This window comes from Xenopus tropicalis, chromosome 1, assembly GCF_000004195.4.
Source record: "Xenopus tropicalis strain Nigerian chromosome 1, UCB_Xtro_10.0, whole genome shotgun sequence".
NCBI classification, from domain to species: Eukaryota; Metazoa; Chordata; class Amphibia; order Anura; family Pipidae; genus Xenopus; species Xenopus tropicalis.
Window position 1 is genome coordinate 25,919,161 of NC_030677.2, and position 16,883 is coordinate 25,936,043.

Below are 16,883 nucleotides of genomic sequence, written 5' to 3' on the forward strand. Positions count from 1 at the left end.
TAATTTAGGGACTAAAGAAAGTAAGTGAACAGAGAAGGGGAGAGTGGGCCTAAGGTCTAACACTGTTTATTAACCCCCCTCCCTCCAATTTCCAAGCACCCCCACAATTACCATGGCAGTTCCAGCTTCAATTCAGATTTGATTAGATCTCTACAAGTCACCAGAGTTTCCTAATGCATGTAGAGTTGCCCCCTTTCTGAAAAACTTTTACCGGCTAGTGGGGGCGGGAACAAAAAGGGGATGGACAGTGACGCAGTGCAGGGCCTGTAATGTAAAAGGGGCGGGGCTATGATGCACAGGGCAGGTTATGGAGGCTTCCGGGAAGGAAAAAAAGGTAGGTTTGGGTTGGATTGGGGTCAGATCAAGGGCGGTCTTTTAAACTTAGGCTCCTCCCCACTACTTTTTTTTATAAAGCGATACCTATTAAGGTAAAGAGCATGCCATTCAATAGCGATGGGCAAACTTTTTTGGCAGGCATGGATTGTTGCGTAAAAAGAAACTTTGGCACCTGTTGACTTCAATGCATTTCGCTAATTTTTTGCCGTTTTGCTAATTTTTCAGCAGTTTCACAAATCTTTCAGCGAAGTGAAACACAACAGATTCGCTCATCACTATCATTCACCCAAAACCACATTAGTTAAATGATTATAAATTGGTCTATGAAGAGCTACAGGTTCAGAGGACAACAGGTAGGATGTTAGAGATGGAGTAGAGCTGGGGCAAGAGGAGACACAGGCACAGGGGCAGTCACATTAATCAAAGTTTATGAAAAGTTTCTCCCTGTGTTAAAACTGTTATACGTCCAAATGGGCTGGCGTGCCGAAGGAGACTTGGTGAGTCCCCTGTTGGTGGATTAATAACAAATCTAAGCATCTGTGGTACCATATAGAGACATCGGGTGTTCGCAAGTTTGCGAACTTTTCGCGTATGTTCGCAATTTGGGTTCGCGTGGCGTTTTTCCGCTGCGTTTTTTCTCGGCCTAAAAACGCTGCACAAGCCACACATGGCGTTTTTCAGCAAATCCCGTTTCCATGGTGCTAATAGTGCAAAATAGCTGCGTATTTCCGCTAGGTCTGCCAGCTGCCTTTGCGTATACATAGGAATAGCTTGCGTTTTTACGCAACGCTGTGTCAACAACGTATTTTTCAGAGAAATGTTTGCCCTTGATCCCCCTCCTGCATGTCACTGTCCAGGTCGTGGCACCCTTTAAACAACTTTAAAATCAGTTTTCTGGCCAGAAATGGCTTTTCTAGGTTTTAAAGTTCGCCTTCCCATTGAAGTCTATGGGGTTCACAAAGTTCGCGAATATTCGCACTTTTTGAGGTTCGCTACATCCCTAGTACCATATGGTAATGGTTCAGTAGTCATATTTGGGAATTCTCTTCAGAGTGGGTTTACTGGGACCATCAGGAAACCCTTGGCGCAGAATCCACCAACCACTTTTGTCCTCTTTTCCATGAGTGAATTAATAATTTATTGCTCCGTGCATCTTGGTTTCTCCTTTTCTGTTGTTGTTTCATTTGCCTTTCCTTCAACTTTTGTCCTCTTTTGAACCTCTCTTCTTCTCCTCCATCGTCTATTCTCCCCAGCCATTTAAACTTACTCTCCCTCACCATTCTGCCCATTCCTCTTAACCCTATGTAAGCCTGGTCTCCTTTCCATTTGTCAATTTTTGACGTCTGCATCTACTGCTTTATTTTTAATATTCGCAGTCTACAACATCAAGGGATGCCAAGTATTTGCTCTACAAAACAAAGCACATCTAACAACCTGGCAAGTCTCCAAGCTCTCAAGTTGGGTATTTTGTATCGAATTTTGGAAGACTTGTATTGTAACCTACTAAACACTAAAGGACTATTTACACACCAGCAAATGTGACTGTTAATGCACAAGCACAGCTGCCTTTCATTGGCCAATCAGTGGATATCAATGAGTCTAATGAGAGTAACTATAAAGATGACAATGACAACAATAATATAAGACAGATGCACATTACACATGAGCCAGATTATAGTAAAATGGCAACATTAAGAGACTTTTGAGGGGGAACATATGTTTGTACAAACCCAAAACCTTTGTGACATGCTACTAGAAGTAGTTTAGTATCGTTGACCGTATTTATAATTTTGAAAAATGTTATGACATTTTGCTTGCGTGATGATTGCTTCCTGGAAGATATGCTCGCTACTTCCTTTCTACAGATAACCCTGCAGTGAATTGCAACAATATACCAGGGTGCCTCAGATGTATGTCCTGAATGTTTAAATGATGTGGGTGCTTACTATCATGTTTTTGGGAGTGTCTTCGGATACGAGAATTCTGGCAAGACATCTTGGCATATAAAGGAAATACTCTTGATCTCCCTAACATCCTTCCCCCCAGTCTGTGCCTGCTGGGGACACTACCCATGTGCAATTTAACCAAGCTTTGTTACTTACAACTATTTTACTATGCCAAAAAAGCAATTCTACTTCAGTGGAAGTCACTAACTCCTCATCCAATGGGTTTTTGGAACAAGCTTGTAAATGATTCTCTGCCCAAACGAAAGCTGTATATTTGGCACAAGGATGCCCTGACAAGTTTGAAGAGATTGGGGGCCCCAGACTGGACCATCAGCCCCAAGGGCCAACTTGATCACTATGATCCATTTAACTCCCTATTTCAGTGATCCTCAACCAGTGGCTCTGGGGGAACATGTTGCTTCCCAACCCCTTGGATGTTGCTCTCAGTGCCCCCAAACCAGGGAGTTATTTTTGAATTCCTGACTTGGGGGCAAGTTTTGGTTGAATAAAAACAAGATTTCCTACCAAATAAAGCCCCTGTAAGCTGATAGTGTGCATAGAGGCTGCCTAATAGCCAATCACAGCCCTTATTTGGCACCTCCATGAACTTTTATGGTGCTTGTGTTGCTCCCAAAGTCTTTTTACATTTATCTGTGGCTCACAAGTAAGAAAGGTTGGGGATCCCTGCTCTACTTATTGGGCTCAACTGGGCCAACTGGCCTCATTTTCTTTTCCGTCTCTTGTTCCCTTTTCTTCTCCTTTTCTAATGCTGTATTGTTGTATCATGTTAAATTGAAAATTGATAAATAAAAACTTCAAGAAACCCCCTAAAAAAAGCTGGATCAATAGTCTTTGCAAAGAGCCAATGGTGTGAGCTGGCAAACAATGAAACTCATTCGCTTCTAGTCTGTTAAAGCAGCACGCTCCCTGGAGATTTGGGGATACATTAGGCAGCTGTGCTCAGGAATGTCTGCCAATGAATCCCTATGTTAAGGAAAAGTACACCTTTCCATTCATTTGCAGATGACAGGGATATAAGCAAGGGTGATTTTATCCCCTCAAAATATAGACAACATGTGAATCTCTTCCTTGTGAGCTTCATCTGATTATTGTTCAGAGCTACCCAAGCATTTGGGTGTCTGTATAATAAACTATTCCAGTTCTTGCTCACTGATACAGGTAATCCGTATTACCAGGCTTACTTGACCTTTCTAGTAATCCTCGAGGAAGGCAGTACAGCGAAATGGCATCAAAATAGATTTGTCCAACTCTTTTTTTATTTACTTACCCTTAATTACTATTGAAGAAAATCAATATGGAGACAGTCGTGTAGCTTTGCTGCTTAGAAACCACCTCCCACTTGGAATGAAGAATTGCTGCCTAACTGTATAGTATGTATATGCACCATGACATATGTTTATAGAGCCTTTTTCAGTAGAATTTGACTGTAATTATCACCTTTTCTCTTTAACCCTTTCTTTGGGATTTAGCCAAATGTTTCACAAAGGATTCGGCCAAATCCCAAAGTAGTCACACAAATAGTCAAACAAATAATCATACAAATACTATTTTGGGATTTGGTGCATCCCTACATGAAACACAACATTCTGCCAGCTATACGGCACTAATTAGCAGCATTGCAATGAAATGTGCATCTGTTGAACCCTAAAGTGCAGAGTAGCTCTGCTTAGATGTGTCATTGGGTTTTGCTTAATGCAATACAGTATTGGAAAAAAAAGTCCTTTCATGTGTGTTAACAGTATATGGAGGAAGAAGAGGACTAAAAACCCCTCTCCTTCTCCCCATCCCTCCCTTGTTGTCTTAAGTTTAAGTGGAAAATAAAGCTTTGGGCATTTCAATTCCACATCCCTTCCCCATCTCCCACCCCCCATCCACTCCCCCTACCTCCATTGCTTTATTATGAATGTGCAAGTATAATGCAAAAGTAATGAATGAACGGAAAAGTAAATGTTTACTTTTTGTATATTTATATTATATTATATATATATATATATATATATATATATATATATATATATATAATAAAGTTAATAAAGTATATTTTTCAATAAAAAACAGTATATGGAGGAGAGTGCTTAAATGCAGGAATAAGATACGTATTCCCCTTTGTCTCTTTGGAAGGTTACCTTTGCACTTACTGGGAATTGTACTTCAGTTGGACAGAGCTCATCAGTCACAACTACTTGTTCACCATATTTCTTGCCTTCAGTGTCTGAAAAGACACAAGACCCCATGCAACCAAACACCTTGGGGCTCCTTCTGTGCAACCCTCCTCTTTCAAGTCTTGCTGGTGGCATTACTGGGGCAATGTACCCGAAGTTTTGAGGTACCCGGCACCCTGCTGCGGCACGTCTTCTACCATGTCCAAAAACTTAAATAAGAAGGTTGCACTGATGGAGTAAGGATGTTACGATTAGCTTGAGTGGGGGTGCATAGCACTACTGGGTATGGGAAGAAGCACAGCAGTCCTGCCCATAATACAATTCAGCAGGGCTTAGTTGCACTTTAGTTGCATATTTAAGTCTTAAAATTTCACCAGTAGAGAAAGACTGCCTATCACCACTAGCTATTATTTTTCTATATAGAGAAGCTTTTACTCCTTCCAACTACATTGGAAGCACAAGGGCAACTAACTTTCTAGTGGGGATGTTCTCCTTTATACGTGTGTGTGTGTTTATATATATATTGAGAGAGGGAGAGATCTAGAATGTAAGCTCTCATTCAAAAGGCAACCTTCAAGCTGTATTAATAAGTACTTCAGTCCTGGGTTTATTGCTTGTATGTAGTCTTATTCTTACAGGGTTGGAAATGTGTGTGACTTGCACAAGAATAAAAGAATCAGTGCCTTTGTGCTGACACAGAACAGAGAGAGGGTGCCTACAGATGATATTAAAGAGACACGCAGGGGAAGTATAGTCTGCCACACATGAGAGTATAGTGTGACTGATAGAGAGTATAGTGTGACTGATAGAGAGTATAGTGTGACTGATAGAGAGTACAGTGTGCTACACTTGCGTGACTGATAGAGAGTACAGTGTGCTACACTTGTGTGACTGTTAGAGAGTATAGTGTGACTGATAGAGAGTATAGTGTGACTGATATAGAGTATAGTGTGACTGATAGAGAGTATAGTGTGACTGATAGAGAGTACAGTGTGCTACACTTGCGTGACTGATAGAGAGTACAGTGTGCTACACTTGTGTGACTGTTAGAGAGTATAGTGTGACTGATAGAGAGTATAGTGTGACTGATAGAGAGTACAGTGTGCTACACTTGCGTGACTGATAGAGAGTATAGTGTGACTGATAGAGAGTATAGTGTGACTGATATAGAGTATAGTGTGACTGATAGAGAGTATAGTGTGACTGATAGAGAGTACAGTGTGCTACACTTGTGTGACTGATAGAGAGTATAGTGTGACTGATATAGAGTATAGTGTGACTGATAGAGAGTATAGTGTGACTGATAGAGAGTACAGTGTGCTACACTTGTGTGACTGATAGAGAGTATAGTGTGACTGATAGAGAGTTCAGTGTAACTGATAGAGAGTACAGTGTGCTACACTTGTGTGACTGATAGAGAGTATAGTGTGCAACACTTGTGTGACTGATAGAGAGTATAGTGTGACTGATAGAGAGTACAGTGTGCTACACTTGTGTGACAGATAGAGAGTATAGTTTGACTGATAGAGAGTACAGTGTGCTACACTTGTGTGACTGATAGAGAGTATAGTTTGACTGATAGAGAGTACAGTGTGCTACACTTGTGTGACTGATAGAGAATATAGTTTGACTGATAGAGAGTACAGTGTGCTACACTTGTGTGACTGATAGAGAGTATAGTGTGACTGATAGAGAGTATAGTGTGACTGATAGAGAGTATAGTGTGACTGATAGAGAGTATAGTGTGACTGAGAGTATAGAGTGCTACACTTGTGTGACTGATAGAGAGTATAGTGTGACTGATAGAGAGTATAGTGTGACTGAGAGTATAGAGTGCTACACTTGTGTGACTGATAGAGAGTATAGTGTGACTGATAGAGAGTATAGTGTGACTGAGAGTATAGAGTGCTACACTTGTGTGACTGATAGAGAGTATAGTGTGACTGATAGAGAGTACAGTGTGCTACACTTGTGTGACTGATAGAGAGTACAGTGTGCTACACTTGTGTGACTGATAGAGAGTATAGTGTGACTGATAGAGAGTATAGTGTGACTGATAGAGAGTATAGTGTGACTGATAGAGAGTATAGTGTGACTGATAGAGAGTATAGTGTGACTGATAGAGAGTATAGTGTGACTGATAGAGAGTATAGTGTGACTGAGAGTATAGAGTGCTACACTTGTGTGACTGATAGAGACTACAGTGTGACTGATAGAGAGTATAAGTGTGCTACACTTGTGTGACTGATTGAGAGAGAGTATAGTGTGACTGGCAGAGAGTATAGAGTGCTACACGTGTGCGACAGTGCAAATAGCGATGCTTAGAGAATGAGGGTTGCGCTTGCCCAGCGCTGGGAGGATCAGCACCAGAGAGCCGGACAGTTCCTTACCTTCTTCATTCTCGTCAAACACCGGAGCCTTGTGCGAATGGTTAGCGCCCATAATAGTGCGCAGAGCTGTCAGCATCCCCAGTAACGCAAACGCCTGTAGTGTAAGGAAGGGACCCCGGCATCTCAGGGGAGGGGAGGGCGATGGCAGCCAGGGCAGCACTTTATTCCCGGGGGATCAGACACGTTGTGGGTTCCAGGGGGAGGCAGAGCAGTAACTCCTGCATGTTGCCGTCCATTCTTTTATTCCTCTTCATCCAACTCTTGTCGCCCAAATGTGAGATGTGCGACTTACATCAGCAGCTGCGGGCAGGTATCCGGCTACTGGTGGGCTGGGGGAATCCTCTCTGAGCTTGGCTGTCTGCTACACACACGCAAGTCCCCCATCTCCCCTGAGGCAGGCAGCAGCGCAACCTCTCCAAATGCCTCCGCATCGCACCGACATCGCACGGAAATGTGCTAGGGGAGTGAGAGACAGAGAGAGGGGGGGGGGGGGGCTGGGGTGGGTAGGGCTAGTTGTATTAGTGATAGGGCACTATATCAGCAAATCAGCTGTTACTCACACATAGTTACACACAGGCACCATCCAACCTGTTGTAGTGAAACTCCCAGCATCTTCATTTAGCTGGGTTATTATTTAGTAGCAAATGAGCGGCTCTATAAATGGGCAGAGCAATCCGTGACAGAATTATTCCCCCTTTCTATATAATTATTGAACATATACCGCTAAATACATTGTTTTGCAATGTAATTAATGTAATAAATAATACGTGAAAGGGTTAATGGGTTTATATCCAGCAATGAATCTGGCAAGGAGCGAAGTCTCTCGCTGCATTTGGAATGAACAAAGCTGTAGTAATAAGCGCAGCGCTATATACAGTATTTCATTCTTCTGTAACAAAGCCATTCAATATGCTGTGACCGCACTGCTCTCTGCTGGTCTTACGGGTGTAATGCACCCTTCCCAGTACGTTTCTCTGTGCAGTTTGCCTTTTATTCGTTCAAATTTTTACAGTCTGCAGAACCAAAATATTTGGAATCGCATTGGTTTAACCAAGTTAATTTTGCAAAATTATTTATATTCGTAATTATCAAGAAGTGTGTATTCTAAAGTTGACAGTTGCTTTGTTACTTAATTTGTCTACTTTGCTTCCATAGCTGTTTGGCTACCTTTTATAGACCCAAATAATTCATTTCTGCATGTTTGCATTGCAATAAGTTAGTAGGAGCTGCCTTGGTTTCCTCCATTTGTAATAGCATAAGCACCATCAAGCCATGTCCACTAGATGGTGCTATCATTGGAAGCAGAATGGCTTCACTGGGGCAAATATGTTGGGCAGAAAAGCTTATGCACAGAATAAAGTTACACCCTCGCATTTTACTAATGGTTTCTTGAGTGGAAGGAAACAGTGGGAGGATAATCCTTACAATAAACAATATATTTCAGTAGAAATGTATTTGTTGTTTCATTTCCAGACCAGAAAGGGAAGCAAAGGGACATCACACAACCCAACCATTATAACTGCAATGCAGGAGCAGGTTTAGTGCAGTCTGGTGTCAGGATGATTGATCCTCTCTAAGCTGAAGTGAAATTCATTGGAGAATACAGTGCTGCTTTTGGTTCTAATTAGTCTCACTATACAGGCAAGCTGACAATTAAGGCATGGGCTGAAATATAGAGAGAGTTTCCAGTTCTTTCCTTTTGCCTTTTATAGTGGCTACAACACATTTCATGTTGGGTAAGTCTGTCATGGCAGTATGTGGTCCCTTTAGGCCACTGGCTTCTAAATTGTGGGGCTGCCCCCCCAAGTAAGTGGTAGAGTGGGACCAGCCTGCAGCATTTCCATTGAAAACAACAAAATGACTATTGTAGATTGTTCTTATATAGCAGAGACTATAGGGAGAAAGTTCTATAATAAAGAATACAAAATATAGATAATGCACAAAAAGATCCATATGTAGGTTGTTCTTGTGATATCTATATGGCATCGGTGGCAGTGGAATAGATGATACTAGCAACAGTAGAGAAACAGATAAGCAATAGAGCCAAGCTGTGCAGAAAGCAGCAACGTTTAGGGGGAAATATTGTCAGGAAAAGAAAATGACATTACTTGGGATATAGAGTTTCAATCTAGGCTTACATAACCTAATTATATAATAATATATATAATTTAGAGAAAATGTCATGAAGGGTTATTAAACTAGTTCAGAGACTACATAATAAGACAAGTAGAGAATGAAATATCTGGTGGGGGGGTGGTAAAAATAATTTTACTGAAATCTCCTAGTGTATCAGGAACACCAACAAGACTCCAAATGGCAGTATTTTTGTCAATTGCAAACAGCAAGGTCTGTGGCTAAATGTAATAGATTTGGGCAAAGCTCACACAACTGATAGCTATGGGCTTTGGTGAGAGACACAAGTGGGTAACACTTCTATAAACATCTCAAGGGGCATGGGAAATACTCTCAGCTTATAGGCTCACATCATACGTTTGTACCCGAGGCTTTATTGTATATCCAAGGGCCCACACTTAAGGGCTCATTTACAAACCTGGAAGCAACTCCTAATCAAGGCAGCTGTTAATTACTGGACTGCAGTGGTCCTTGTACTCTGATCCTTGTGTTTCCTACATACTGTAGCAGACAGCAGCAGTTGCAGGTGGGAGGATGAGGGTACAGTAGGAATAATGGGCATTGCCAGTAGGGCATAAAGGCAGCAGTAATAATGTACATCAGTGTTACCTGTTCTGCAGCCCTACTTGACTTGTACTTCAGCAACAGATAAAGAGCCATTGGCAGAGCTTTATATAATGTTTTGTTCCAGGGCCCCATCATCAATGAAGACTTTTTCCCTCCGGACATGAAAAGCCTCTTGAACTATACTCAGAAATACAATAACACACTTACACTTGTGTTCTTTAAAAGGTTTGTTTATGACTGTACCACAACATGTACTAATGGCCATGAATCTCCCTGCTTCAGTTTACACAGCCCTTAAATAAACTGAGTTTGCATAATTTCCGTCTGGAAACCCCACTAACATAGCTCTGCAAAGAAATCAGTTGCTCAATGAGAATCCAATGGAAGAAGCCTATTGGAAAGGACTATTGATGTTCTAATGTGTCCTTCTACCCACTGTCTGAAGCATTAGCACCCTGCTCCTTGTAAAATGGTTAGCTGGTGCTGTGTAGGGTGGTGCCACCCATGCAGGTAGCCATTACACATGTTTATCGGAAGACGAGTTTCTTTATGTGTCCTTTAAGTTCTTCTCCTACCTTCTACTGCAGTGATCCCCAACCAGTGGCTCAGGGGTTACATGTTCCTCCCCAACCCCTTGGATGTTGCTCCCAGTGACCTCAAAGCAGGGGCTTATTATTGAATTTCTAGTTAGGAGGCAAGTTTTGGTTGCATAAAAGCCAAGTATAATGCCAAACAGAGCCTCCTGTAGGCTGCCAGGCCACATAGGGGCTATTAAGTAGCCAATTATAGCTCTTATTGGCACACCCAGGAACCTTTTTCATGCTTCTGTTGCTCCCCAACACTTTTTCTATTTAAATGTGGCTCACGGTATAAAAGGTTGGGGATCCCTGTTCTACTGGCTAGCACCGGGGGACACAACATGAATGCTCCCCTTCTGAACCCTGTTATTTCCCTTTATATATATATAAATGTTTTATTTCACCACTCTTCTTGGCTGTATATATTAAGGTCTTTGAACCTTTCCTGATATCTTTCATTATTGAGACCACGGATCATATTAGTTGCGCTCCTCTGGGCCTTTTTCTCTAGGCCTTTAAACTGCATGTAATATTCATGGTGAGGTCTAAGCAATGACCTATAACCTCCCTCCCCCCCCCCCTTGCTATTGCTACTGCTACTATTTGATTTGGGTTCTCCATCACCTCAATGCATTTTAAGGAATATGAATATAATATCTAGATCACTTTCTTTCTTTGTCATTAATACTAAATTACCATCCAGTCTGCATTTGTGTTTCTGAGCCCTATTGTCAGAGTACCAGGGGCCATTTTAAAGGATTTGAGGTGAGGACGAAGGAAGAACCTGTACTGGGAACCAAGCAGGGCAGGTGCTTAGCAACAGGATCAACTTTATTAGCGCACAGGCAGGTACAAGGAAAGGCAGATGGCAGCAACTGGCCCAGGTATGGTTAATAAGCAGGCAAGACAAGGTATACACTGTATTGCAGCACAGGGAGGGTAATAAAGGAAGGTAATAACATATACAAGGTGGGCAAGGCTGGGAAAAGTCTAATGTACAGCACCGCAAGGGTAAAGAAGGCTCAAATCCAGGTAATAAGTCAGGGCAGGCAGCACACAGGCAGGATCAGGCAGGTAAGGGCCAATACCAGGACCAAGATACAAGGTAAGTGATAACATATATAACAGGCAGAGTGACTAGCAGGAAGATAGGCCAATGAATTGGCAACAGTATTGGTGACAGTGGGCATTTAACGGTGAATTTTTCCACCACGGACCTGTGCCACTCTCTGCACAATGGCCCTGTACCTCAAGCATTCCAACCAAGACACCTGTGCATTGGTATAGCGCTCAAAGCAAAACAGCCGAGCAAATCAGTTGACTGGAAAAATCAGCCCACCACACAAACTAAGAATATTCCAGGCACTTTTATGGGTACACGAAGCTAGTTAAAGGGCAAGTGGAACAGAGCATTTTTAAATTAGATACTGGGTGCTTTCAGCCTGCTAATAAGAACCTAAAATTGCGCCCTGCTGCTCCCCATTAACTTGAGCAGCCAATGACTGACAGCATTAGTACTGGCACTAATCTAGTGTTACTTTATTCTAGCTGCATAAGGACAGTGAGAGCTAACTGCTGATTGGTTGCCTGCACTTGTTGAAATCAGGGATAATAATTATCATTACCCAAAAGCTGTGTTTTCAATAACAAATGAAAATGTCATTCTTACCAAATTCCAACTATATATGGAAATTATAAGTTTGTACATGTCATTGCTATAATTGAAAGCAAATTCAGCCTGGCTGAGGGACAAACAGACTCTTTTTTAATAGCAATTACTTTACAAATAACCTTAAACCACAGAATATGTGTAATGAATTTATATTGGAAAGCTGCGTAGAACTATGTTTTCTTTCATTATGCAACAGTTTTTGGGTGGGGATCCCCTTAAATATTCCTGGTTACTTGGACATACCTTACATTTCAGACAGACAGACACCCTCTGATTTTTGAAAGAGCCATTTATAGCGTCTGTTTGCTCAGCTTGCTGGATATTTTTAAACTTGGCGACTCCGGAACAGAACAGAAGACTTGTAGTGTATTTTTCAAAATGCCATTAACCTGAAGTAAGAGTTATTCAAGATTATACATATATGTTTTGCTTTTGCCCGTGCCTCGTGCAGTAAATAATAGCAGAATGCTGGGACGCTGGGATTTACTGAAAAGCCATGCATTCAAATACGGCCATTCCTTGCCAAACAAAATATCCTTCCACCTTAATAAATGCCTCAGTGTTCCTGCTGCAAAATAAAATGATGGTGGAGCAATAAAGGCAGCAGTAATGGGCCCGTTCCGCCCTGGTACTGAGGCCTGTGTGAGTGTTTACTTCTAGATTTCCTGCAATAGCTCCCCATTTGGGGATATGTTTACAGTGTGTTCAGTGACGAGGAACATCTACCTCTGCCCGGCATTAAGGGTCCAAAGTGTATAAATGATTTCATAGTATGAGCTGGAGAAAAGAAACATAACCCCCCCCCCCCCCCCCAGGATCAACCTTTTGCCCAAGTAAATCCTACCCAACGTCTAGCTGATTTAGAGGCAGAAGAAGTATCTTATTTAAAACTGCCTCTAATTGGCCACAGAAGGACAACATTTCCTGCCTTCCCCTGAAAAGCACAAAATGCCCAGTCCCAAGACTGTACTTATAGTATTAAGCAACCTTACTAAAAATGAACCCAATCCTTTCTTGAAGCTCTTCAATGTATTCAACAGTAGAACTTTATATTTAATAACTTTATATTAATAACTTTATATTTAATAAAGGAGAATGAAACCAATTTACACCCCCCCTTCTCAAACCAAACCACTGCCCCAACACCCCAATACAACCCTGTACTTCATAATAAAAGACAGAGTAGAAGGGAGATGTAGGGAGAGGAAGTAGCCAACCCTGCTGTGACTGTTATTGTGAAACATGGTGAAGCAGGGCACACAGAGCTACTAGTAGCAGCTTTACTTATCACGACTACTAAAATAGACAATGCTGATCATTTACTGACAATTGTCTCTACATGTGTTTTAGCAGAGGCAATTCTCAGTATTGTCTATGGCAGGAGATTTTCTGGAGTTTAGTAGCTGTGACAAGTAGCTGCTACTAAGTAGCTCTGTGTGTTTTCATCCTTAGGAATATTGATGGTGGGTGTAGTTGGGGGATGGGAGTCCTCTTCACAACCCAAGTAGGCTGCATTCTACTAAAAAACTAATCCATTTTCACACATTAAGATAGAACTTCCTTTCTTCTTATCTTAAAGAAGAAGGAAAGTCATTTTGGCATTTTACTGCCAATAGATTCGCTACATTAGTGCCACCAAGAACACTATATTTATTCTGCAGAAAGCTTTACCATACCTAAATAAAGAGCCCTAGAAGCTCCTGTAGCTTCCTGCTGCAGCTCTAGTCATTATAGCTCAGATCACACATTCCTAGGGGGGGGGAGTTCTTAGCATTCTTATGGGAGGGGGGAGTGAGCATTCTAATGGGAGGGGGGAGCAGGAGAAGGGAGAGAGGAGAGAGCTGCGCAGACTCGCCCCAGGAATGAAGGATTTTTCAGAGAGAGGAAGTCAGATACCCTAAGAACAGGTTTACAAAAAAGGAGACAAGAAATCCTGTGTTTCTTTTGATAGAGGACTCTAGCAAACTTAGTTGTTACCCTTCCTTCTCCTTTAAGGGATACTTTAGTATTCTTAGGAAAGATCTACTGGTGGATAAAAGTATTTACAGCATAGAAAGCATATGCCTCTTAAGCACCTCATCTTCAAGGTAAACAATCCCAACCTGGCCAGATTTTCTTCATAGCTTTGAACCAACCAAAACTGCTTCTCATACTCTAAATACTTTGTAAAGGGGAAAATTTGCCCTTCCCTCAAGTGAAATTATACCCCTTTTAATACAAGACAGTATTGTCCTGGCCCTTTCCAGGATGATATTGCAGCATCACATTTCTTTTCTCAAGAAATTAATTTTCAGCCTTCTGTAGCCAATTGGCTGAACTTACCAGCAGGTGGTGCTGTTGGTTAAAAGTCATTATATTTGTAGTTGAAATACAGCTGATATCTTGTAAAGAAATTAATGTGACCAGCAAAATAAAAGAGAGCTCCAAACAATTTTACATTTGTTTGTTTTGATGACTTACATTCCCTTTATTTCAATGGGATCATAATTGCTCTAAGGTGCAAAAAAATGTATTGGGTAAATAAAGTGGAAGCCTTTCAGTAACAGGACCTGTGTTTGTCACTTGGCAATCTGCATGAATTTCTGTACTACAATAGTATAGGTTCTGTAACACTGGCTATTATATAGTCAATACATAGGGGGAAATATAAAATCCTTTAATCAAAATATTTTATCTCTTGACTGACATTGACTAACGTTTATCTTTGAAATACTGGTATAGAAACCTGTTATCCTTCTTCTCTATAATAATAAAATAGTACCTTGTACTTTATCCAAACTAAGCTGCATGAATCCTTATTGATGGTAAAACAATCCTACTGGGTTTATTTAATGTTTAATTTGTTATCACACTTTAGGTATGGTGATCCAAATTACAAAAAGATCCCAAATCTGCAAAACCCCAGGCATTCCAGAATAGATCTTATACCTGTACTTAAACATGTTTTGGTATTGGTCTTTGCATGTGAAGCAATCAGTGCCTTGTTCTTTGCTGCATAATTGCTACTCTATAACACTTACTATAATATTTGTAGGTCTAAAAAGATGTTTGGTCTAAATTGTATGCTATATTGTAAATGCTATATATTCTGTATCTAGTAATGTCTTCCTGAACATGATATCCAAGGTTATTGTGAGACGAACAGCTACAACTGGTATAGATATTGGAAAATATAGATATAAATATAGATAGATAGATAGATAGATAGATAAATAGATAGATGGATGGATGGATAGATAGATAGATAGATGGATGATAGATAGATAGATAGATAGATAGATAGACAGACAGACAGACAGACAGACAGATAGATTAGATACATAGATAGATAGATAGATAGATAGATAGATAGATAGATAGATAGATAGATAGATAGATGATAGATAGATAGATAGATACAGATAGATAGATAGATAGATAGACAGACAGACAGACAGACAGACAGACAGACAGACAGACAGATTAGATAGATAGATAGATAGATAGATGATAGATAGATAGATAGATAGATAGATAGATAGATAGACAGACAGACAGATAGATTAGATAGATAGATAGATAGATGATAGATAGATACAGATAGATAGATAGATAGATAGATAGATAGATAGATGGATGGATGGATAGATAGATGATAGATAGATAGATAGATAGATAGATACAACTGTAGATAGATAGATAGATAGATAGATAGATAGATAGATAGATGATAGATAGATAGATAGATGGGTAGATAGATAGATGATAGATAGATAGATAGATAGATAGATAGATGATAGATAGATAGATAGATAGATAGATAGATAGATAGATAGATGATAGATAGATAGATGATAGATAGATAGATAGATAGATAGATAGATAGATAGATAGATAGATAGATGATAGATAGATAGATAGATAGATAGATGGGTAGATAGATAGATGATAGATAGATATAGATAGATAGATAGATAGATAGATAGATAGATGATAGATAGATTATAGATAGATAGATAGATAGATGGATAGATAGATGGATGATAGATAGATAGATAGATGGATAGATAGATGGATGATAGATATGTGACTGTATAGATTGATAGGTTGGTAAGTGTGTGTATATATATATATGCACTGGGGTTTATTTGGAAGGGTTGAACTTGATGGACTTTGGTATTTTTTTTAACCCAACTTAACTATGTAACTATGTAAGTAATGTTTTAATATATAAGTGCGACCATTTTGTTTTATGTTTCTAGCTGAGAATACATGGTTAAATACCCATATCCAAAGGTTAAAAGATCTTAAAATTGTCTTTCCTAAGGTTTAATGTCATTGTTGACTGAGTTTTTTTTAAAAAACACACATTAAATGAGACAATATTATGGTCACAAAAGGCTATTAGCTTGCACATTTGTACTGCATTTTGGCTTGTTAGAGATCACAGGATCCGATATGAAATACCTCATTGTGCCGCTAAATAAAAGCTGGAAGGGAATGCAGCTTGTTTGATATCCATAAACAATAGAAATGCTTTACATTCCAGTGGGCTGCAACCCCCTGTGGCTTCTAATAGACTGTGGCTTCCCTGCAATATCCCCGTGGAGTTAAGGAAATGTGATCAGTCCAGATTTAATTATTTAGCCATACAAGCCCTAACGGTATTATCCAAATATTATTTTTTAAGGCTTCAGCTGGCAAATATGTTGTTTACCCATACTTGGCAGAGGCCTGTCCTGTTTGATCTCTACCATACTATTGCCAAAATCCCCTAACAACATGTCCTCTATAACTAAAATGTACCCTGTTTGTAAATTGTGTATAAATTGTATTTATTATGCCTTATAGCATTCCTGAAAGCTGTCCTGAATTAGGCAGATTTAAGCTGCCAATTTTGGCCCTTTAGACTGATTCAGCAGCTTATTTGCCCGTGTATGGGGCCCTCCGATGGCCAGATGGCGATGGGGCAGGTTTGACTTTCCCATCAGATCTAGAACTTCTTGTTGAGACCTTCCTTGTCCCAAAGGCCTGGATCCCCATCGTTGTGATCCGCTAGGGCTAATAGCCCAATGGCCTGCTTTAGATATAACATCATG

The 16,883-nt window shown here is 40.3% G+C and overlaps 1 protein-coding gene across 1 annotated transcript in view; it reads right to left on the reverse strand.

The window, feature by feature from the left end:
* Window positions 1-7,296, reverse strand: part of stk32b (serine/threonine kinase 32B) — a 115,414-nt gene extending 108,118 nt beyond the window's left edge. Inside the window, exon 1 of the mRNA XM_002939053.3 lies at window positions 6,856-7,296. Coding sequence (XP_002939099.2) covers window positions 6,856-6,931 — 76 coding nt within the window. The 5' untranslated portion in view covers window positions 6,932-7,296. The remainder of the gene's footprint in view (window positions 1-6,855) is intronic.
* Between the last annotated feature and the right edge of the window lie 9,587 nt (window positions 7,297-16,883).